Raw genomic sequence first — 25,223 nt, 5'->3', positions numbered from 1 at the left:
TTTTTACAACTGCGTTCTTCACTCTATTTTTTATATCTTTCCATTTATCTGTTCCCTCTATTGCGTCTATCCATCTCTGATACTCCCTTATACCTTCTTCACTCCAGTCGTCTATCATTCTTTCTTTCTCTTCTTTTCTTTCTTCCGCTATTTTGTCTCCCAATTCCACCTCTATTGGTAAGTGGTTCGACTTTACCTTCTCCTTTATTTGAACCTTTTTTATCGCCTCATCACCTTCCTCGTTACCTACTACATAGTCTATCGTTGACATTCCTCTCGCTCCTATATATGTTATTTCTCCCTCTTCATCTCCTTCTTTTCTCCCATTCGTTATCACTAAGCCCATTTCTCCTAGCCATTTTATCATTTCTTCTCCCTCTGCGTTTAACACTTTATCCTTGACCTTAATTTCTTCTAGGTTTTCTTCTGTCTCCCATTCCCTTCCTTCGTTTCCTGTTCTTGCGTTAAAGTCTCCTCCTATAATTATTGTTTTTCCTCTGTTCTCCTCTCTCTCTTCACTTAGGTATTCATAGTTTTCCTTCTTCTCATGTTACATATACACCGATGCTATCATGTATTCCCTCCCTCCGATCTTTATTTCTCCTACTATTACCTCACTTGTCCTTTCTTTCTTCCATTCAACCTTATTCATCCCTGTCCTCTCTCTTACCGTCATTGTTCCTCCCCCTATTTCTCTCCCCATTCTTCCTTCCCTTCTTGAGTCCCTCCACTCTATGCTGTACCCTTTCAGTTGTTTCTCCACACCAGTTCTTGCCCCTTGCCTCTTCACCCAGGTTTCCGTTAGCCCTATTATATCGAATTCCCTAACATATTCCCAGTCGTCTTCCTCCATGCTCCTAACCCCCGCCACGTTTCAGAATAGTATATTTACTGCCTTTCTCCCCTCTCTCTCCCTTCGCTCCTCTCTCTCTCTTTTATCCCTATTGTTTTCGAAACCCTTCTACCCCCTTTCCTACCATTTTTTCCTCTCTCTCGCTCTACCACCATTCTTCTTCCTCTGATTTCACCCCGTTATGCCACATCTTTACCTCTTTACCTTTACTTCTTATTTCTTTCGCTTTCCTTCTTACTTCCTCTCTTATCCTTCTCTGCTTCCACGTCCAGTCCTGATCTATGTATATCTTTTTCTGTGCCAAATTCTTTTTCTTCGTCATAATTCCTTCTTTTTGTTCCTATGACGCGCATCTAATTTGCCACATATTTTTTCTTCTTTCTCTCCGATCATCTCTCTCAGCTGTTCCTCCTATTCTTCTCAGATTCACTATCTCCTTTCATTTCTAGTACCTCCCTTAACCAGACCTCTGCCTCTCCCTTCTTTTCCCATCTTAACTCACCCTCTAAGTCTGTCACTATTATATTGTTTATCCTATTTGCTCTATCCATTTTTTCTCTCATATGCTCTAATTCTTCCTTATTGCCTACTTCTGTTCCTCTTTGCTTCTTGTTTCCTCCTTCTATGCTTTCTTTTAGTTTCACGCACTCCTCTTCCAACTGGTCCATCCTCTCTCCCCATTTTTCCTGCAGTTACTTTTCTCTACGTTCTGCTTTTTCCCTTTCTTCTTTCGTCTCTTTCTTTCTTTCTTCTCTCTCTCTCTTGTTCTTACCTAACTTTTCCTATTTCCTTCTCCCACCTTTCTTCTCTTCTTTTCCCCTCTGCCTCCATTCTTTCCATTTTTCCCATTATTTCTTTAAACATTTCTGTCCATTCTTTTCTTTCCTACTCCCATATCTCTTTTAATTCCCTTATGTCTGTCCGTATCTTTTCCATTATATCTTCTGCACCACTACTTTTTCCCACTTCTCTTATAGTGTTATCCAATCTTTCTCCCCCCTCCCCATCCATCTCGCTTCCCTCGCTCTCACTCTTGCATCTCTTTGCCTCTCTCATTTCTCCTCTATTATTCTCCCTCAGCCCCTCCCCGCTCTCTCTCCCCCTTACCACCTTTACTCTTTTCTTCTTTTCCTCCTCTGGGCCTTTCTTATCCAACCTTCCACCTTTATCTCTTAATTTTTCTGTTGTCACAAATCTTTTCATCCTATCCCGTACGCCTTAATTCGACTCTCTATAACCACCCATGATCCCACCTTTATTCCCTGTCTTACCTTTTCTGTCTCTGCCTTTACTTCTTACCGCCCCTCCTCTCTGCCTGCCTTTACCCCTTTCTGATTTTCTCTCTTAACCTCAACTTTTATTTTTTTTCTTTATTCCTTTCTCTCTGCTTTTTCCTGCTCTTCTCCAGGCTGCTCTCTCTCTCTCTTCTCCACTCCTCCTCCACCTCCACGTCCTTTTCACCTCTATTTCTCTCCTTAAACACTTTTCCTCTTTGACTTTCTCACCAAAACTCGCGCTCACATCCAAGACACGTCCACACTCCCCTCGAGTGAAATCTAACCCCGCTGACATACGAAAATTTCAGTAATATTTCGTGATATTAATATAATTATATAATGGGATAAGGACAGTTAATGCTATCGAAAGTCGCTGTCCTGATACCATTCCGTTAATTATAAGTTTACAACTCAGTATTACGATAGTTTATAACTAAATTAAGTCACAAATTAGTCGATACATTAAGTTAAGTAAGCACAACCCACAAATATATATATATATATATATATATATATATATATATATATATATTCATCATCTATCATCCCTTGATCATCGATCTTAATAGAGGATTATAGAAATGACTAAGATATTGTATACTCTCTTTTCTATTTAAAGTGTTTCTATGTAAGTCGATGTGCAACATTTCGGATATTTTGCGTTTCTTATAATTCTTTTCATAATCCAATATCTTAGCTTTGTCCTAGTCAAATTCGTGTGAGAGAGTTCTTCTATGTGTAGCTACTACTGTATCTGAGTCAATGTTTTTTTTGTTTTCATTTTATCTAATTTTTAAGGATCGCTTACTGTCACATATGTAGATCGTTGAACATTGTATGTAGTTAAAACTGTAGACAATACCAGTGTTGTTTAATAAATCAGATTTGAGTTTTCCTAAACGAATGAACTCTCGTAATGGTTTTTGTAATAAAGGGATTGGAGTAATGTCATGTATTTTAAACACAGAAGAACATTTTTTTTAAATATTGCAATTAATTGGAATAGCGACTGTAGGTTGTTTTTAATTTATTAATTTGTTAAAATTATTCTTCCCTTTTTTATATTTGCTAATCCGTTTGTGTATGTGTTTCTTGATAAATTCAGATGGATAATTATTCTTTTTCAGGATATTGGTAACTATTTTTAAATTGCGTGAATGAAATTTTTTGTCAGCAAGGAAAAACACCTGGTCAACTAAATTTAAAACTATATTGACTTTTTGATGAATTGTATGTTCTGAATTAAAATTCCAAATTCTGTCAGTTTGTATTGTTTTTCTAAACCAGTCAAGTTTTAATTTATTATTATTTCTGATCAATTTTAAATCGAGAAATGGAATAAAATTATTCACTTCAATTTCAAACGTAAATTGTAATCTATTATGTTCTATTTATAATCCATAAGATTCTGACGAATTTGGCAAATTCATTATTTACGACAAAATTATAATATGTTATGATAATAAAATTATAATGTAATTTTAACATATAAGACTTCTAATAAATAGAAACGCTGTAAACCAATAAACATACATTTGAATAATCAAATAAAAAAAGATATTTTTAATTTATCAAAATAATAATAATTCTCTACCGACATCATTTATTACCATGGCTCGAATTCACCCTGCTATAAAAGTTCCATTGAAAACCATTGAAGAATTTCTGAATGGTTTTCAATCTTCGATCTGAACACTCCAAATGACTATTGAATATGATTCCTCATCCAACAAGAAATGTCAAGATATTAAATACTATTGGTTCCAATAATATAGATTACTATTGATTCCTAATCGAGATTAATCATTATCAATAGAAAAATATACTATTAAAGTAATGGTTTTCAATAGGATTCAATGAAATTTCTCATGTATGTTACCCAATCGATTTCAATGGTAAAATTCGTGGTCAAATCGAAGATTTGAAACCATTCGAATGCGATAATCAATTTGATTGAATTGATATCAATGGTTTGTTATTGCAACATTCAAGTCTCGTATCGTTGAATAATTTTCAATAGTTTTGAATATGAAAGTCCTAACATTTCAATAATATGCAATAGAAAATATCAATCTAATTGAATGGGTATTAATGGTCTTTTATCGCATGATCAACTTTTTTTCTGACGTTGAATAATTTTGAATAGTTTTTAATGTGAAGATCACATCAATCCATTTATTTACAATTGAAAAAAAATCGAATACTCATTAAAAATTATATTCGAATATGTTTTTACTTAAAAACTATTAAAATTGATAAAAGTCTATTCAATCAAATCATATACGGAGTTTTTTCATTCATGACCTATATAAAATTATAATATCCAAAGCATAAGATACGATTCTTCAATTATAGTATCGAACAACTATTCAAATTTATAAAAAATCATTCAATTATGGAAATTTTTTCTTTCATCATCTAATGAAAAATTATAGAATAAAATTATATTTGATAAGTTTGTAGAATGAAGGATTATTCAAAACTATACAAACTACTTCTCAATAGAATACGATTGAGTTTTACTTGCATTTACCAATCATTAGATTTCATTAAAAAATATTCAATTGAAAATATTTGAAATTTTTTTGTTTGCCTTTCATAAGAAATGATAGAATACTATACCTCATTGAATGCGATTGGGATATTTTTGTATTGACCAATTATTAAGATTAAAAAAAAACTATTAAATGAAATATTGCTAAAGTTACAGTATTGCTTTTGCTCATATTGGCATATATGGAAAACCATTCTATAAAATATTATTGACCAACCGTGTAATTGGATAAAAATTAATATCCATATAATATGATTCAATAAAATATGATTGGACAATTATTGTATCGAAAAATTATTAAAATTCATAGAAAGATATACAATAAAATATCATTGATTAATTATTTTATTGAACTGTGATTGATATTCATTCAATGCAATTGGATAGATTATCATTGAAACCATTCCTATACAAAGTATTATTCAGAAAGATTGAATTCTATTAAATTTAATGGTAAGTTTTACTATTAGTTATGCTTACCATGAAGTATTATTGAAAATCATTCAGTTTCAATCGTCATCGGAACATTGAACCATTCAGTTCATTGATTACCATTGAATATGAATGATCCCGAATAGGAATGAATGGAACTTTTTTAGCAGGGAACCTTCTATAATATACTCGAATTTCTATATCACATAAATCAGATATCTGCGGCATTTCCTTTCAATGAAAATTAAAGATAGCTTATACATTCCAGTCTAATTTTGTATTTAACGTCATTCCAAATGAAACAGTAATGTTTCATTACTTGTAATGTTGAATTTCGTTTTCAGTTTTAAAATGAAAAAAAAATTTTCTTAACAATCATCCCTACCATAGTTAGGTGGAAGATATCTATTTTTATTCCTCAATGAATATTGACGTATGTAGTCCATTCAAAGCAGCATAACTTACTTATGCCCATTAGAATCTCCAAACTGGCATTTAGAAAGTTCAAATAACGTAATAAATAACATAAATACATTAAAGAAAGAGCGCATAAAGCATGCTAAATAACACTAGTGAGAAGATAAATTTGATTACATTTAAAAATCAAGACAGATGTATTAATAAGTCTTTATAGATTGTAACGGAGATTTAGACCACTACAATATATTAATTAATCCGAGATCAAGTAGTGGCTTGCACAATTGCAGCTCTTCGCGGGATTACGTTCTGCTACGTAAGACTGGCCCGGTAGTTCACATCGCCAGCTAGCCCGCGGAGAGCGTCGTGGGTCGCGCAGTTTAAATCGCGAAAGTTGAGTGAAGCGATAGAAAGAAAAGCCATGCAGTTTTAGTAGTATACAAATATATATAGCTTATGTACGTGTCAGTGTACAGGGCGGTTCAGAGAGAGCGGTGAGATAGGCAAACCGAGAGAGATATCTAAGGCACCATCGGTATTTAGATTAATTGAAGCCTCTCAATTACGATTCGGCAAGATTGCAAAATTCGCCTAACTGTACAGTCCCTTGTCGCGAAGGAGAGGAGGTATTGCACGTACAGTTGCACCTCACTAACTTGTCACAGTCAGAAGTCACTCTCTAGCCACGAGGCGATTTACAAAGAAAAGCTAAAACGAGGATACGCACGACCGAATGCCTCTGCACGGCTCGTGAGCTATCGGCTAATTGCCGGCCCTTCGTCACGTTGCGCGCGGCGCGTGGTTCGTCACACATATCGTTATGCCTACATCCGCACGCAGTATCTCTCTGCCGGCGCTCTCTCTTACCTATAAGTAATCGTCGTCTGCTGCTGCTAAGGAGAAATATTATTCAAATAATGTAACATTATAGATATATAATATTCTTAATATTATCGCCATATAGAGAGAGAGAGAGAGACAGAACGAGTTGACGTCAAACTCGTTATAGTATATAATATAACTTTTTTATGATTTTAATAAATTAGATAACAAACTGTATAATATTGAAAATTAATCGTTTGTTTAATAATTTCAGCTGTTAAATCTATAAAGAAGCAACATCTTGTTGAAGTGCGATCAATGGCTAATCCTCCAGCTATAGTTAAAGTGGCCCTTGAATCAATTTGTCTCCTACTTGGAGAAAATGCAAGTGATTGGAAATCTATTCGTGCAGTTATTATGAGAGACAACTTCATAAATACTATTGTATCGAATTTCAGCACTGAAAACATTTCGTGAGTATAATTTCGTTATAAATGAGGTAACAAAATTTTCTGTCTGAATTATTCTTTCAAAAATATAGTACTATCTATAGTAATATAGAGTGCGACATACGAGGGTGGTCCGATAAGTACTTAGCCTCACCGCCCGATGGCGCCACTCTCGCAAAAGAAATATTCTATCACGTAATACAACCTTTTCGATGGTTACTGTCAAGATTTCAGCTGGATCGGAGTTGTAGTTTATTTTTGAGAGCGTGTGAAAGCAAGTGTGTCCATTGATTTTTGAAAAATGGAAAAAGAGCAGTATTGATCGGTGATTCGATTCTTGTTTTTGGAAGGGAAATCGCGCAGCGAAATCAAAAAGCGCTTGGATGCTGTGTATGGTGACTTTTTTCCTTCGATGGCGACCGTCAAAAATTGGTTTAACGAGTTTCAACGTGGTCGCACGTCGATTTTTGAAGAGCCACGTCCAGGTGCTCCGAAAGCGGCTACCACGGAGGATAACGTGACAAAAATTCACGATCTCGTATTGGTAGATCGACGATTGAAGGTGCGCGAGATAGCTAAGATCGTAGGCATCTCAAAAGACCGCGTGGGTCATGTCCTGCATGAAATTTTGCGCATGAGAAAGCTGTTGGCGCGATACTTAAGCGCAATCCGAAGGAGTTTCTGCGTCGTTTCGTGACATTCGACGAAACATGGATCCACTGGTATACACCAGAGACCAAGGAACAGTCGAAACAGTGGACTTTACCCGGCGAAAGTGCTCTGAAGAAGGCGAAGACTGCCCCATCGGCCGGAAAGGTGATGGCCACCGTTTTCTGGGATTCACAAGGTGTGATCTACATCGACTGCCTGGAGAGGTGCAAAACGGTCAGAGGACTGTACTATGCCGAATTATTGGGCCGATTCGACGTCGAATTACAAAAAAAACGGCCCCATTTGGCGAAGAAAAAAGTGCTCTTCCACCATGACAACGCACCGGCTCACACCTCCGCCGTCGCCATGGCCAAATTGGTCGAATTAGGCTACGAACTGCTGCCCCATCCACCGTATTCTCCAGATTTAGGCTCGTGCGACTTCTTTTTGTTTCCAAACTTGAAAAAGTCACTCGCCGGCAGAAATTTGAGTCGAATGAGGAGGTAATCGCTGCCACGGAGGCCTACTTTTCAGACCTCGAGGAAACGTATTTTTCAGACGGGTTAAAGAAGTTGGAGCATCGCTGGGCTAAGTGTATCGAACTAGAAGGAGACTATGTTGAAAAATAAAACGCCACTTTTCCAAAATTTTCGTTTTTCTTTTGTAGGCTAAGTATTTATCCCACCACCCTCGTACATACGTAATATGAAATCTAATTGAAAACTACTATACAGGCTGTTCAAAAAATAACGAAATATCTGGAGAAATTACGTAGTAAACTATTATTTTGGAAAGATCAAGGTCATTCTATGGATAAGTTCATGAGCAATCAATTATTTTCCTTGAATTTGACCTTGAGCGTCTTCCTCAATGATATTTCAAAGTCAACTTTGTTTTCTTAAATGATAAATTTTGTAATAATTGAATGAAGGGAAATAGTGAGAGATGGAAATTCATTTAATTTTAATTATATTCAGTAACGTTTCCTCAGCACACTTGCTGAACTCTTCAGGCTTTATTAACAAAAAAACAACAAATTATTAACAATAAAGTTGCAAATGTAATTTTAAAGGCATATTATTATATGTATATGTGTGTACCTGATTTCTTTCGTAGTCAAATTATTATACGTTGAAACGAATAGTTTGTAGCCAGTCACGTTACAATACAGTAAGAAATCAAGTATTTCAACACATATATATATATATTCTTCATCTATCATCCCTTCCTTATCAATTTTAATGAAGGCTTATAAATATGACTAAAATATTGTATACTCTCTTTTCTATTATATATAAAGTGTTTTTATGTAAGCCGATATGCAACATTTCGGATATTCTGCGTTTCTTGAAATTCTTTTCATAATCGAATATCTTAGCTTTGTCCCAGTCAAATTTGTGTGAGAGAGTTCTTCTATATGTAACTACTACTGTATCTGAGTCAATGTTTTTTTTGTTTTCATGTTATCTAATTTTTAAGGATCGCTTACTTTCACATGTGTAGACCGTTGAACATTGTATGTAGTTAAAACTGTAGACAATACCACTGTTGTTTAATAAATCAGATTTGTGTTTTCCTAAACGAATGAACTCTCGCAATGGTTTTTATAATAAAGGGATTGGAGTAATGTCATGTATTTTTAACACAGAAGAACATTTTTTTTAAATATTGCAATTAATTGGAATAGCGACTGTAGGTTGTTTTTAATTTATTAATTTGTTAAAATTATTCTTCCCTTTTTTATATTTGCTAATCCGTTTGTGTATGTGTTTTTTGATGAATTCAGATAGGTAATTATTCTTTTCCAGGATATTAGTAATTATTTTTAAATTGCGTGAATGAAATTTTTTGTCAGCAAGTAAAAACACCTGGTCAACTAAATTTTTAAACTATATTGACTTTTTGATGAATCGTATGTTCTGAATTAAAATTTAAAATTCTGTCAGTTAGTGTTATTTTTCTAAACCAGTCAAATTCTAATTTATTTTTATTTCTACTCAATTTTAAGTCGAGAAATGGAATAAAATTATTCATTTCAATTTCAAACGTAAATTGGCTTTATTGGTTGATATTGTAATGGAAGACTTAGAGAAATATTACCTGAACGTGTTGTGGAATAAATATCAAAGTAATCCTGTTTTCTACTATAGATATGTTGATAATACTTTGATGTGCGTTTCGAAAGATAAAACTGATTTAGATGTGAAGACGTTCAATTCTTATCATAATAGATTATAATTTACGTTTGAAATTGAAATGAATAATTTTATTCCATATTTGGACTTAAAATTGAGCAAAAATAATAATAAGAATAGAATTTGATTAGTTTAAAAAAAACAACACAAACTGACAGAATTTTAAATTTTAACTCAGAACATACAATTCATCAAAAAGTCATTATAGTTTAAAATTTAGCTGATCGGGTGTTTTTACTTGCTGGCAAAAAATTTCATTCACAAAATTTAAAAATAATTACTAATATCCTGGAAAAGAATAATTACCTATCTGAATTTATCATAAAACACATACACAAATGGATTAGCAAATATAAAAAAGGGAAGAATAATTTTAACAAATTAATAAATTAAAAACAACCTACAGTCGCTATTCCAATTAATTGCAATATTTAAAAGGAAAGGTTCTTCTGTGTTAAAAATACATGACATTACTCCAATCCCTTTATTATAAAAACCATTACGAGAGTTCATTCGTTTAGGAAAACACAAATCTGATTTATTAAACAACACTGGTATTGTCTACAGTTTTAACTACATACAATGTTCAATGGTCTACACATGTGAAAGTAAGCGATCCTTAAAAATTAGATAAAATGAAAACAAAAAAAACATTGACTCAGATACAGTAGTAGTTGTGACGAGAGCAGGCCGTTTGCCCGTCTCTCGTCCGCGTTTCTCCCTCCCCCACTCGGCTAAGCGTGGTGGCCAACGTTGGGCGCATTTAAGTATGCGCCTAACACTTGGTCTTTTGTTTCAGCGCCAAGGACGAGCCAGCGCAGTTGAGCGCAAGAAAAGTTGAAGAGCGCGGAGAGAGAGTGAGAGAAAGAGAGAGAGAGAAAGAGAGTATTAGGCCTATGCAGGGATTGGCAGGCGCGCAACGCGTGACCGATAAGCGACGCGTCGCGTGCCGCCTAACTAATAGGTCAAGGTAGGGAGAGGAGCGAGCGCCGCAGAGCGACTGCAAGAGGCGCGCAAGAATTAGTGCGTGAGAGAGTCGCAGCCGAGCCTTACGAGAGTGAGGGAGTCTAAGCCTAGTCTTGCTAGAGTGCGGAAGTCCGAGCCCAGCAGAGAGAGCAGTTTGGGATAGCCGGAAGGAAGGACGATTAACCCTACCGGCAACGGCTTTGCCAGCAACAACAGCCAGCCCACCTGCCAAGAGAGTCAACGCCACCGACGGAGACCTGGTCAGCGACAGCGGGTAGCGACGATCTGACCAGCGACGACGGCCGGTACGTCCTGCGGCAGCACATCGCCCAGGATTCTCGACGTTGCAAGGAACAAGAAAAAAAGGTCAAGTCTTCCTTTTCTTCTTTCTCTCTACACTCTCTCTCTCTGTTGATGCGACGACCGGTGCGCGGTGAAAGAGATAGCCTGGCACTCACGTGCCGGCTATCTGAAGGTTCGCGCTAAGGTTAATTTGTAGTGATATAAGTTGCGACCGGTGAATTGTCCAGGCGCCCACGTGCCGGGCAATTTCCCGGTATTAGTCCGCGTAGTTTTAAGTAAGTTTGTAATAGGTTAAGTGTGCGATTTGGTATTAATGAAATGCGAAATATTCAGTTGCGATTATCTTAAGCAGTTTATTGTTCGATTTTTAGTTTGTTAGTCGGTAATTTAGATTATGTTATGCGCGCGTTTGTTCAGTGTGAATGATTATTAATAATAATAGGTTGTAAGTGAGATTTGGTTCTTGTCTGTGTATAATTTATTTATCAGCCTCCCCTCATTCTTCCCTCTCAATTGTCATGAGCGAAAGCGCCTCACTTACCCCGCAAAAGAATTGGTAACAAAGGATTAAGTTTTGTTACATAGTTACATATAGAAGAACTCTCTCACACAAATTTGACTGGGACAAAGCTAAGATATTCGATTATGAAAAGAATTATAAGAAACACTTTACATAAAAACACTTTAAATAGAAAAGAGAGTATGCAATATCTTAGTGATATTTATAAGCCTTTATTAAGATTGATGAGGAAGGGATGATAGATGAAGAATATATATATATATGTGTTGAAATACTTGATTTCTTACTGTATTGTAACGTGACTGGCTACGAACTATTCGTTTCAACGTATAATAATTTGACTACGAAAGAAATCAGGTACACACATATACATATAATAATATGCCTTTAAAATTACATTTGCAACTTTATTGTTAATAATTTGTTGTTTTTTTGTTAATAAAGCCTGAAGAGTTCAGCAAGTGTGCTGACGAAACGTTACTGAATATAATTAAAATTAAATGAATTTCCATCTCTCACTATTTCCCTTCATTCAATTATTACAAAATTTATCATTTAAGAAAACTATAAGGGAATCAAGACAGTATCGTACGTGTCAACTTTGTTTTTTTAAATAAAAATCCCTATTTTGACCCACGGAAATGGAATGATCGGGAAATTTTACATTCAAAAATGTATTAAGATTATGAGGCATGGGGTCATAGCGTTATAAGGTCATTGAATCACGGAGATCCAAGCCTCTAGTTTTGAGAACGGCATTCGAGAAAGCGGAAAATTTAACATTTAAAATTGTACTCAGGTTATTGGAGCGTTAGGTAATTGGGTCATTGGTTCATAGAGTCATAGGGTCATCGAGTCCTAGGGCTTCAAGCCTCTAGTTTTGAGAACGGAGATTTTACGTTTAATATTGTACTGAGGTTTGATTTAACGAAGACCTTTAAGATTAGCTGATGGTTTTTAGGTTTGATCCAAGTACGGGCTGGGTATACGTAACCTTTAAGGTCATTTGTTTTATATTTAACGTTAACCAGAAACAACGATATCGACGTAGTGAAATCTGTTTTCTTTGAGGTGCTTAATTTACGTGAGTCCCCTTTGCCTCTGACGTTCGGGGTGTTTCATTTACGTGATTCCCTTTGCCTCTCACGTTCCGGGTGTAACCGCTTAGTAACGATTTCCCTGTCGCTTCTGGCATCTCGCTGTCTGCGTGTGCTATCATTAAACCTGAAGATTCGATGTATTTGTGTTAGTGTATTACTCATGCTCGTTTTCTATGATTTGAGGTACGAATAAGAGGCTTAACCTTTTAACGTCACATGGACACTTTTCGGATGTACCGTCTTCGAGTTCATTTCTAAACCTGAAAGTGCTTAACAATAAAATCTTGTGGAACCTTACCTACTATTTTTGAGGTCGCTTTTTTCAATGATGCAATTCAAATTTTTTAAAAGTTGCATTTTTAAATATTTTTTTGCAAAATAAAGTGAAAAAACACAATAATTTTAGTCTTACTACTTTAGTAATCCCGATTTTCACCGGGTTATCGTTATATTTTTTATTAAAAATGATATTAAACGCGTCTACGATTGTTATACTTTCAATCTATGTGCTCATTTTTTTTTAACCGTTGTACGAGGTTTGTCCGGAAAGTATCGGGCCTACCTTTATATTTTCGTGCTAGTGTTATTCTTTATCATCTGGTGGGTGGCCTCCCTCAAAGTAATCCCCACTTGATTGAATAACCCGGTTCCATCGATGTTTCCACTTTTCAAAACAGTCCTGAACCTCACTTTTAGGAATAGCCTTAAGTACACTCGTCGCATTGTTTTCAACCGTTGTTTTATCATCGAATCGGTGTCCTTTGAGTGGTTTTTTTGTTTTGGAAACAGCCAAAAATCAAAAGGGGCTATGTCGGGACGCTATGGAGGTTGTCGAAGCAATGCGATATTGTGTTTGCTCAAAAACTGCTGCACTAGATTGGAGGAATGCGCTGGCGCATTATCGTGATGGAGAAGCCAGTCACCAATTTCCCAAAAGTGCGGCCGTTTTCTTCTTACTGCATCACGCGAACGTTTCAAAATTTGAACGTAGCATTCTTTATTGATTGTCTGACCTGTTGGTGCATATTCGTGATGTACAACAACTTCACAATCGAAAAAAACAATCAACATTGACTTAACATTGCTCCGACTTTGACGTGCTTTTTTTGGTCTTGGCGATTCAGAATGCTTCCACTGTGAAGATTGTTTTGTTTCAGGATCATAACCATAAACCCATGATTCATCACCTGTAATAACTTTTCTAAGCACATTATCATCATTATTGACCATTTCCAGATTGTCCAGAGCGATTTCTAAGTGAATGTTCTTCTGCTCTGCTGTGAGCAATTTTGGGATGAATTTCGCACACACGTGTTTCATTCCTAAATTTTCGGTTAAAATTTCTGAAATGATAATTTTTGGTATCCCAAGGTCTTCGTCTAGTTCTCGCACAGTCATACGACGATCTTGTTCGATTGCAAGTCGCACCCGCTCAACATTATCTGCGGTTTTTGTCGTCGAAGGTCGGCCCGAACGAGAATCACTATCGACAGAAGTGCAGCCATCCATGAACCGTTTATACCACTCTTTTATTCGTGTTATGCTCATACACTCGCTTCCGAAGGCCTTTTGCATCATTTCAATAGTTTCCGAACTCGTTTTTTCGAGTTGAAAGCAAAATTTGATGCAAATTCGTTCATCTTGTTTTTCAGTCATTTTTGACAATATTAAAATCCGACCAACGCGAAAAAGGCACTGTAAAGAAAGATACGCTGCGCATGAACTATACGTCCGGCAGGTGTCAGTAAGTAACCAATAGATTCGTGAGGCTTTACTATTGACGTTTCTGTCTGGTAAAGGTCGCTCGAACACTATGACGCGAAGATATAAATGTAGGCCCGATACTTTCCGGACAGATCTCGTATACATTTGTAGAAATGTAGTCGAAGCAGTGATAAATTCTTGCAAATTTGGAATACCCGGGATCTTTCATTAGAGCTTGTTTTTTACAACCATCATGCAAGATATATATGGTTTCCAACATTTTTATGGATGTTGATTACGAAATTCTAATTATTTTTGTACAATTAATTTATTTAAACAATTTGCTTAAATAATTTTTGCAATTTCTTAATTGTTAATTCACGCGGTCCTTCGCTAGAACTCTCCGCTGACGCGTAATCGCGTTTTACTTTGTAACGGCGGTCTTTCACCGTTCGGACAATGAGGTGAATTAGTATGTTGAAGAATTATAGAGTATATGTATGTGTGTTAACTGGAATTGATTAATTGTTAGCTACGCCTATTCCCGCTCTTTCCACGACGTGGGCGCGAGAAATTTTGCCCTTTCATACCCTTGTGAAGTAGTAGAACCTTCCAGATATTCCCCTTGTAAAAAATTAGTGAGCGATTTTTTTTAACCATGGGGAATTAAAGAAACGCCTGACATAGTCTCCCTTGTGGGGATCCGGGGATCACGCGCGTGAAGGGAATAGGCGTTTTCTTTGTTCGTTCATATGTGGGAATTTAGGAATTCGTCGTGGTTGGTGTGATAAGTTTTGAAAATAAGTTTGACCGTTTAAAGTCGAGAGAAGTTTGCTTAACATAAAGTATGTTTATAAATACTATATATTTCCATTTGTTTACAAATGGAAGCAGGCATTGAAGGTTACGAGCCCATCAGGTGTGAAGGTATAGAACGGAAATATTGAATGCCCGTAGAGTTTGGGACATACTTTTCGTTTCCCTTGGTTAGTATATCGTCACGAAGTTCGTCAGGAAGTGTAGAATCGAGCGAGTACCGTTTATTACGTAGAGAGGGAAAAAGTAAAGTGATCGACGGTGCGTGCTAGTTCACCGACGTCACAATATGCAAAGGTTTACAAAAAGTATCTTGGCTCGTTCGCGGATTTCCGCGGAGAAAAAATAATTTTTTCTGCATTGCACTACATTTTGTACAGCATTTTTTCCAAATTGAATTGTCACGAGTATTAAAAGTTACATTGCAATAAATGGTCCCTTATTTTTTTAAATTTCCGTAGTCGACAATATCGAAATAGTGTAAGTAGAAGCTAGGCTTTGTATGCGTTTTTTCAGCGTTAGAAAAATGTTGGACAATTTCTGATGCCAGATTTGGATTTATAGTAGCAAATTGTATAAAATACTTTGCTTTGAAATCAATTTTGAAACAGTTAAGACTGGTAAAAGTTGAAAAAAAATCGTAAAAATTTGGTTGCATTTAATTTCGATGGTCATTTGAATGTCATATAATAGAACTATCATCTCTATAGTATTTTTCTGTGATTGTACATCAGTCTCGATTTTATTTACTTCTTGGTTCATATTTTTGGTTTCACTCTAACAAGGGAAGGCAGGGAGGTGTCCGTCACCGATTTTCTTCAAACTTTGCATACGATTAGAGTATCGAAAAATATTGGACACGTATTTTTTTGTAGCGGCCCATACGGTAATTTAGATGGTAAAAATAGGGTTGCCAATTATAATTATCTACATACGCTTGAAGTGCATGAGTTGGCGAGATGCTAAATTCAAATTATCATATCTTGGTGAAAGAAAAAGATATCTGAACGATTCAAAATTCATTTTGAAGGGAAAGACTCATACTTTAAGATATATTAATTAGTTTGACCGAAAAAAATTATCTTATGATCTTAAATAACCTCAAATATGTGGAAAAGTCGTGTTTTTTGCAGTTGAAAAGATTTATAGTGTTTCTTTTGTAATGTTTTTCGTTCTTTCAAATGGGAAACTCAGTTTTTTTGGTCCAATTCCAAAAATTGACCCAAATCTGGCTCAACTTGAAATTTTCAAATGGAAACTACTGTTGCTTATGGCAGATTCGAATTATGGGGGAATTTACACGTTCAAACGTGATATCAAATTTTACCGAAAAAATTTGTATTTTGAGTCCCAAAGTGGCAATAAAAAAACATTTTATTATATATTTTGTTTATTATAAATATTATTTATTTATTTTTTTTAATAATTACATTCATATACATATTAACATTGTAACGGGGTGGACCGTTTAATTATTTTTATTCGCGCGACTTTATTGAAAGGGCGAATGTAATCATCTATGCTCAAAACGCAATCCGGAGAGCATGGGGAGACAGGCGTCAGTCAACCAGTAAATCTATTAATCTATAAGAAAGTGAGTGGAAGCAATAAGAAGTAAGCGAGTCGAAAACACTTGTTAGTAACACGAACAGAACCTTTTATTATCACTCAAATACTACATAAGGTCGGCCTGCTGGTTTGTTCACATCGACGCTCGCTCATCGACAACACGTATTGTCGAGACGCTCGCTGCTCTTTGTTATTGGAGCTGTTACATGCACGCTTCGAATGCCGGAAATTAATTGTTGAACATGCAGCCGCGATCGCGAGATTAAGCTGGCCAGCTTACCTTGATATTGCAGACGTTCGAAGGAAACGATAGAGTCACACACTGCGAGAAGACAGTTATTGTTAGCGTCGCGGGTCGCGAATGCGCGCACACACGGCTTCACCCTCGATGGCGAAACCTCACATACTCTGCCGGTCTCGTGGAGGGCGGCGTTTCTCCGCCGGCTCAAGTCTCTCCTTTCGTAAGCACACAGCACCTCGTCAACTGCGATCACTCTCCTGGATCAATGGCACGGATGATCTTCGTGGGTTTTCGGTGTTGGCGGCACGTAGATCGGTAGTAGCGAAACGAAAGAGCGAACGTGCGTGAAGATGGTCAATGCTTCACTCCATGGCTCGATCTCTAGCTCACGTATCAGTAATCGGCGTCGTAGTTGCGGGTGAGCGTGACGATGACCAGTGCTTCACTAGTCCAATTTCAAGCGCGCGCGTTCCGTCTGCTCGCGCGCCGAGTTCGTCACATTCCTCATCTTTCCAGTAGGTGCTGCCCCCGCGAGCAGCAGTTAGGTTATATTACTAGCGCTAATTTGACGCTTACCGTCACAACATATATAAAATACAACTTTCAATTTATCCCGTACATATGTTTGATATTTTTGAGAATTATTTTATATAATTATAGTATATAAGTCTTACAATAATGATACTCTGTAAAAAAATGATTGAAGCATAACTTTTTTTTACACCAACTACAAATTATAATTGCAATGTTATCTTCGTAGGTACATCTTCTTTTATGGCAAAGCAAAATTCAACAGGATTATCAAATTTTGAAGGTCTATCAATATAACCACTTTTGAACCATGCATACTTAAAAGTATTATGATACCTCGGAGAAGATAACTGATTATGTACGAGGGATTGCATTTTTATGATAAAATTTCTTTCGTGTAAATTGATATTGTATTGCATTAAAATAATAAAATCAGATAGCTTTCTTACAAAATTCTTCCAGAATCGAAAACCATAAACATCCAAAGGCTAAATTTCACCTGTGTTGCCAGGTGGTATTGTCATTACCATTAAACTTACTTGTTCCGGTACAACTTCTTATACGGTATTATTACATTGTCCACTCCAAGAGTCTAAAAGTAAGACCGATGAATTCCCAGTATTTTTTAAAAATACTTCTAGCATCCACGTCTGAAGCAGTTGCTTAGAAAGTTTTTCAGATGTAGAAGCTCGTATTAATACATTTTCTGGTGTAAATAATATCTGTCTAACTCGAGGCCCAAAGTCTCCACTTGCTTCTTTCAATACTAAAAATAAAGGTAAATGCAAATTACCCTCTGCTGATATAACAGGTTGAATAGTGTAGCTGTATGTTAAGGAAGACAGTGATTGTGTTATGCTTTGAATTTCTTTCAGTCCTCTATAATTTAATGTTCTACCACTGTGAATCTCCAAATTAAATCCACTCTGATCAGAATTATATACATTGCTTGCACCGTATCTTGTAAGCAATTGTTTAATTTCAACTCTAAAAGTTTCACATAGATTTTTAATTTCATCAATATTTTTCAATGAATCTGTTGTAACAAATTCAGTGATTTTTCGAGATACTATATTATGTTTTTTTTTAAATTGCCAGATCCACCAATTTGATGCTTTGAACAAAGGCATAGCTATTTCAGCTTTTTTTTGTAAAGCCCATCTTTTCAAATCAATATCATGTACAGTTATCTTCGATATCATAGCTTCATTAAAATTATTAAAAACATATTCTGATATTTTGAATAATTTATCATATCTACTGCCTCCTGCTTTAACTTGCTGTTTCCATCGTCGTAATTGTCGCTCGCTAGTTACTTGTTTGTATTTGTGCTTTACAGTATTAAATGAATAAGGCTTACCTTTTCCACTCAACCAAAACTTTACTGCTTCTTCTTTATATTTAAAGTCAATTTTGTCTTGCTCACATGGATTATTTAATTCTTCTAGAAAATCCTCAGATTTTTCGTTTTCCATGTACTCAATAGCTTCTGGATACATTTCATTTTCATCGCAAAAATACAATGTCCTTTCTTCTTGAACATCAACATCAGAATTTTCTGCATGCTGTCTTATTATTTTCTCCAGTATGTTGTGCAATTGCATTTCTTCGTTACTGATTTAAAACTTTGGTTCGCCATTATTGCTCCGATCAAATGTCATTGAAAGTAAGATTGTTACAACTTTTGCATCAACAGGCATCTTTTAAATATATATATAGTATCCAATATGTACGAATAGTGAAAAGTCTGATTTGAAAAGTCACGCAATCAAATTCTGAGCACAGAATTTTCGATGATAGTAAAACTAATTATTTTCAAGTAGTCTTAACAATTTTATGAACAAAAAAATAAAACAATAAAACAATAAAAATAAAACATATAAAACATGCTTTTATATGAATTGTATATCTAAATGCATTGGCACTTACTGAATATATACAGGTGTTATGTTATACAAGTACAATTTTAAACTAAACTCGACCTTTCATAAAACGTGTTTTTATATTTTTCCTTATGAGCAAAATAAAATAATATTATAAAGATAACAAAAACCGTACAACATTGTCAAAAATATCGAGTGGTTAACTATTGCGGCACTGCTTCCGCATATTAGTATCAATATGATTAATCAATCGCGGTTTCCGCATTTGCAGTGGTCAACAAAAGAATAACAACAAAGTGTCTGCAATATTTTTATTACTATTATTGTTATATATATAATTAATGCTGTCAAAATACAAAATTATTTATTTGGTGATAAGATTTTATATTCATATGCACGTCAATGTAATACATGGATTATAGGTATACAATACGATGAGGAACATAAGAAAATCAATAACAATTCATAATAATACATATCCTAATAATAACAATATAATAATAATAACAGAAATCATAATAAACTGTCAACTGGTTGATAACAGTTTTTTCAGAAAAATTTTTAACTATAATAAAATTATTTTTTGAGCCAGAAAAACTGCGTAAAAATCATTTTTCAAAAAAATTTGCATAATATTTATAATAAACAATAGAAAAAAATTAAGAAACAAAAACAAGCGAAGTTTGTGAAATTCAAAAAGTCCCAAAAACCACATTTTTATTTTTGGTACCACTTTGGGACTCAAAATACAAATTTTTTCGGTAAAATTTTTTACATATATTAGAGGTTATGTAAGATCATAAGATAATTTTTTTCGGTCAAACTAATTAATATATCTTAAAGTATGAGTCTTTCCCTTCAAAATGAATTTTGAATCGTTCAGATATCTTATTCTTTCACCAAGATATGATAATTTGAATTTAGCGTCTCGCCAACTTATGCACTTCAAGCGTATGTAGATAATTATAATTGGCAACCCTGTTTTTACCACCTAAATTACCGTATGGGCCGCTAAAAAAAAATACGTGTCTAATATTTTTTGATACTTTAATCGTATGCAAAGTTTGAAGAAAATCGGTGACGGACACCTCCCTGCCTTCCCTTGTAAGTCGAGATATTTGATTTTTTTACACATAAAAAGAAAATGGTGCATAGTGCGGCTTTGCTGGACTTTGGAACGCATGTCTCGGTGGTAGATTCAGTGATAGAAGATAAATTGAGGACCCGATTGATACAGCTAATTTTCGTAAAAGAAATCTTAAAAAAAAATCGATGATGTGCGGCGATTTAAAGTTAGACTTTGAATTGGGCGGTAGGTGTATATTTTGATAGTAAGCGCTTACTGTCAAATTACTTATTGTGATTACTCTGAACCAAAATATAATTTTAATAAAGTAGTAAGCTTGGAAGAAATGGCGTTTGAACATCGATTACGAAAATCGTCAGTGGCGAGGGGATGATCACGGTGGTTGGTACCTTCTCGCGGATTCCGCAGGTCGTGCGGTAGACGTGTTTGCTGATTGTACTGGTTTGACGTGTTATGAGAAGATTCAGCAGGAGTAGATCCTGGCGTTGGTCCGTCGAATTGTCCTAAGCAAGAAGAATACCTGGTGGTAATGGGTACTGAAAATTCCGTTAGTTTTCTTACTGAAAATTGACTCGTGTCAATACAAAGTAAAAGTTCGGGGACAGATTGAGAAAAATAAGATTTGGCGTATTAAAGATTCGTCGGATATTGCCGTTGACTTCTTGAGATCGTTGAAAGCTGAGCGTGAAATTTTGTAGAGAGATAGGAATGACCAAGTGATTTGTTGAGTTTTTCTTCGTTTCTTTTTTTTATTTGACTAATACTATTTAAAGTATAATTTATACCAAGATTTGATTGGAAATTGATATAATTTAACTTAGCAAATTTTTAGCTGACTTTTGTTGAAAACTGAAGAGTCACTGCAGAGCAGTGCAAGCGACGGACTCCAAATTCCTTCTAAAGAGAAAAATCGAATGCGAAAACTAGAAGCACCGAACATGCAAACTCATGGAGGTGGGAGCAACAATGGTAATTGAACCTATGCGCATATAGATAACCACGCGAAAATATTAGCGCGTAATTTGATTTAAATTGCTTATTAACTAAAATTTTTTAATTAATTAATGTATTTTGGTATTTAAGCGATTTGTTGATTGTAAGCGCGGATTTTGAGTTATTTGAGATGGTTTGAGCGGGTGTTGTGTCGTTTGGTCAAGGCGGGCTGAAAGGTTAATCTGGAAAAATCGAATTCTGTTTGTACAGAGGTCACGTACATATGTTATCGATTGCATTGCGAAGGTTTATGAGGGCTTACGAGGAATCTAGACAGCGTCTCGCCCATCATTGAATACCCTGCTTCGACAAGCTTGGAACAGTTGCGTAGATTTTTGGATATGGTGGACTGGTATGCGCCATTAATTGAGCACGAGAGCGATATTAAAGTTTCACTCACGAAGCTTTAGCGCAAAGACCATCCATAGATTTGGGACCAGGAGTAACAGGAGGCATGCGAACTATTAAAGAAGGCGTTGATGGAGACACCGGTACTGGCGCGGCCGGATTTCGAGCGTACGTTTTATCTGTATTGCGATGATTCGTCATTTACTGTCGGGGTTTGCTTCATACAAATTTTCGATGATGGCGATCATTCAATTTACTACGTATGTTGAACTCACACGAGCGGAATTATATAGTAAACAAAATTAAGTTCTTGGTGGTTCTTTTCGCCGTGAACATGTTTCGTCCTTTTATTGAGGGTCCCTACTTTGTGGTTGTGACAGTTCACAAAGCGTTAACGTGGATACTTGGAAAGCGGGAATTCTAGGGTAGACTAGGGTGATGGGTTTTGGAATTCCAACAGTTGCGAAGTCAAACTGTGAAATTGTTTATAGAAAGGGAGTTTCACATCGCGTACCAGACGCTCTCTTGCGTGAGTTCAAGGATCAGGCGGAGATTTACGCATTCGAGACGAGCGAAGATATGTTGTATTTTCAGCGAATGAGCGATGTGGTTGATAGGCCGGGAACGTTGGAAATCCGAGAATAGTTTGCAGTATAAATATATACGCGATCATTTGCTAGACCTAGTGACGAACCACGAAGAGTGTTGGAGCTTGGTCATGCTACCAGAAGCGTGTCCTGCCTGACGCCTATTACGAGTCGTCTGCCGGACATTACGAAGGGGAAAAGACGTACGATCGAGTAGCCCGTTAATGCAATTGATCAGGCATTTGGTAGGACGTTAAAAATTTTGAAGAAATATTTTTTTTGAATATTGATTAGTTGAATTTGAATATTGGTTGAGTTTCGTTAAAATATTTTAGAAATATTTAAGCGAAATGTTTCTTGAAACATTCATCTTAAAATATTTCATATTATATGGGGCTGTGATTGACTCACAGTGAGGACATGTAAAATGTACATATTTGCACCGATCAGGTATGCGATTTTTAACACATTTAAAGCATTTGGTTTCGTCACGATATTTTTTACCACTATAGCTAAAACTTGAACCCTTACAGCATGAATTCGTATTTATATAGTTATAGAGTCTACAATTTTTATATCCAATAAATAATCTTTTTTTTTTTTATTACAATCAAAGATTGCAAAATTAATAATAAGAATTGGCTCAGAAGGATCCAAAAGGGAAAAACTTAATCAATCAATACGTTCGTACAAAAGTCAGTCCGACGCACTACCTAATTATGTACCAAAATAAATTCAATGAATTGAAAGCCATTATTTAGTTCACCTGACCCTCTTTTCTATCATAAGAAGCCTGCAGTCCATAGAGGTGCGAAACCCCGCACCGCTGTCAGTAGGAGCGAATGCGCCTCTTGATCCTTAATTAAATATTGTTCGCGATTGAGCGAGGGCTGATAATTGTCTGATACAATTAAAAAGCCAAAACGTAACAATAATGTTACACAACAATGTGATTTTAACGTTATTTTGTCGAAATAAAACTAGTACTTTTACGATATTTCTGATAAGATGCTTTTGAATACTTTCAAAATATTGATACATAAAAGCTATCTACATTTTTATGTCTTTCTTTATAGAAAAATACTCTTTTTATTACTTTCTTTCTCGTTTTGTCATTCGTTTAATCATTTTTATTCTGATATTTCCAGCGATGAAGTTCGAGAAAAAATGAGAAGTCGTTACCTGTGCAATCCAGAATATAATTTCGAAAAGGTAAACAGAGCTAGTATGGCCTGCGGTCCAATGGTCAAATGGGCTATTGCTCAGGTAAGCTATTTTTCTAATACATACAGTATTATTTGACAACTTTTGCGTGATTGATTTTTTTCTAGATACCGAAGTGCAGTGACATCAAGTACATATTCATAATTAAATAAATTAATCCATATGTGAGAACCAATCACAGGGAACAAAAATTTACAGTGCCGGCTAATAATTCTGAACAGGTAATTAATGTTTTGCTCCAACTTTGAGCAAGAGCAGCTCTTTCAATTTTTATTCTAAAAAAATTCTGACCCGGTCATTTCGAAGCTCTCTTCTAAAGCTTTCTTTCTGAGTTCCTTAATTTTTTTCAGAGGTGATTTTACGAATATTAAAATGAGTAAGAAACTTCAGACATTGTTGCACTTTTTCAGTTTTGTTCAATCGGCTGTAGTTTTTTCAATATTAGAGATAGAATGATTCTGAAGGGGCTTGGAAAATACTATTTTTCAAAAAATTGTCTCGTCAATTTATAGTAAAGTTTTGAGCTCATAAAGTTACCGATTTTATACTTGTGTTATTGACAAAATGTAGAAAGCAGATAAAAAATAATCGACCATTTATTTTTTATACTTAACTTTTTTCTTTTTTCATATAGGTATTTCAGCAATCATAATAAATTGTTATAACGACATCAAAATCAATAATAATCCAACGGTTATAAAAACTGTCTAAATGTTCTCAACAACATGAGTATAAAATCGATTTAAGTCGAAACTTTCCGAAATCAAAACTGTGCTATAAATTGACGAAACAATTTATCGGGAAATTGTTTTAAATAGAATTTTTGAAGCCCTTTCAAAATCTTTTTCAAAATTGTTCTATCTCTAATATTGAAAAAACTACAGCCGATTGAACAGAAATGAAAAAGTTGCAACAATATCTGAAGATTCTTACGCGTTTAAATATTTGTAAAAAAAAACCCTGAGAAAAATTAAGGAAGCCAGAAAAAAAAACTTTTGGAGAGAGCTTCAAAATGATTGGGACAGAATTTTTTCGGAATAAAAATTGAAGGAGCTACGCTTGCTCAAAGTCGGAGCAAAACATTAATTACCTGTTCAGAATTATTGGCCAGCGCTGTATAATTGAAAACATCTCAAACATCTCATATCTCTTAAATGTTTGACTGGATACGTTCACAGTCTCTTGAGTAATTCATTGCTACATACAACAAGTTATATGTCATTACAAAATTATTTATTATTTTCTAGCTGTGAATAATTATATTCAAAGTATTATGAACAGAATATAACTTTTTGAATTATTATCAAATATACTCGTATCACATTTACTATAATACTTCATTGAAAATCGTACACGTCAACTTGGCAGTTAAAAATATAACAAAAATAGTCTAAAAGAATTCATTATATTAATAATTTACTTGTCTTGTATGACGACTGGCAATAATTGTCGACAATTTTAATTGTGTGTGTGTGTGTGTGTTAGTGTCTGTGAGTGTATATATTTATTTTGTTCTCTTCTTAAAACCATTGCTCCTTTTGAATTTTTCTTACGAAGCGCATTTTGAGTGCCAGCAGCTGTATGCGTTTAGATCACCCCACAAGAGATAAGACATGGCCTAATAGGAAAGAGAGAGTGATAAAAGATTAAAAGCACTTACTCTGACTTTTCCATGGGAAAACTCAAAAATCATTTTATATA

General features: G+C 35.1%; 1 protein-coding gene across 2 annotated transcripts in view; it reads left to right on the top strand.

The window, feature by feature from the left end:
* LOC131675316 (dynein heavy chain, cytoplasmic) overlaps nucleotides 1-25,223 on the top strand; it is a 995,688-nt gene that overhangs the window by 702,199 nt on the left and 268,266 nt on the right. For both annotated transcript variants that reach the window (XM_058954251.1, XM_058954250.1), the window contains 2 exons: nucleotides 6,630-6,828; nucleotides 23,447-23,564. In XM_058954251.1, coding sequence (XP_058810234.1) covers nucleotides 6,630-6,828; nucleotides 23,447-23,564 — 317 coding nt within the window. The remainder of the gene's footprint in view (nucleotides 1-6,629; nucleotides 6,829-23,446; nucleotides 23,565-25,223) is intronic.

Source organism: Phymastichus coffea, unplaced genomic scaffold (assembly GCF_024137745.1).
Source record: "Phymastichus coffea isolate CEN01 unplaced genomic scaffold, Cenicafe_Pcof_1.1 PCOF00018, whole genome shotgun sequence".
Taxonomy (NCBI): domain Eukaryota; kingdom Metazoa; phylum Arthropoda; class Insecta; order Hymenoptera; family Eulophidae; genus Phymastichus; species Phymastichus coffea.
This window is presented reverse-complemented; position numbering and strand designations above follow the sequence as displayed.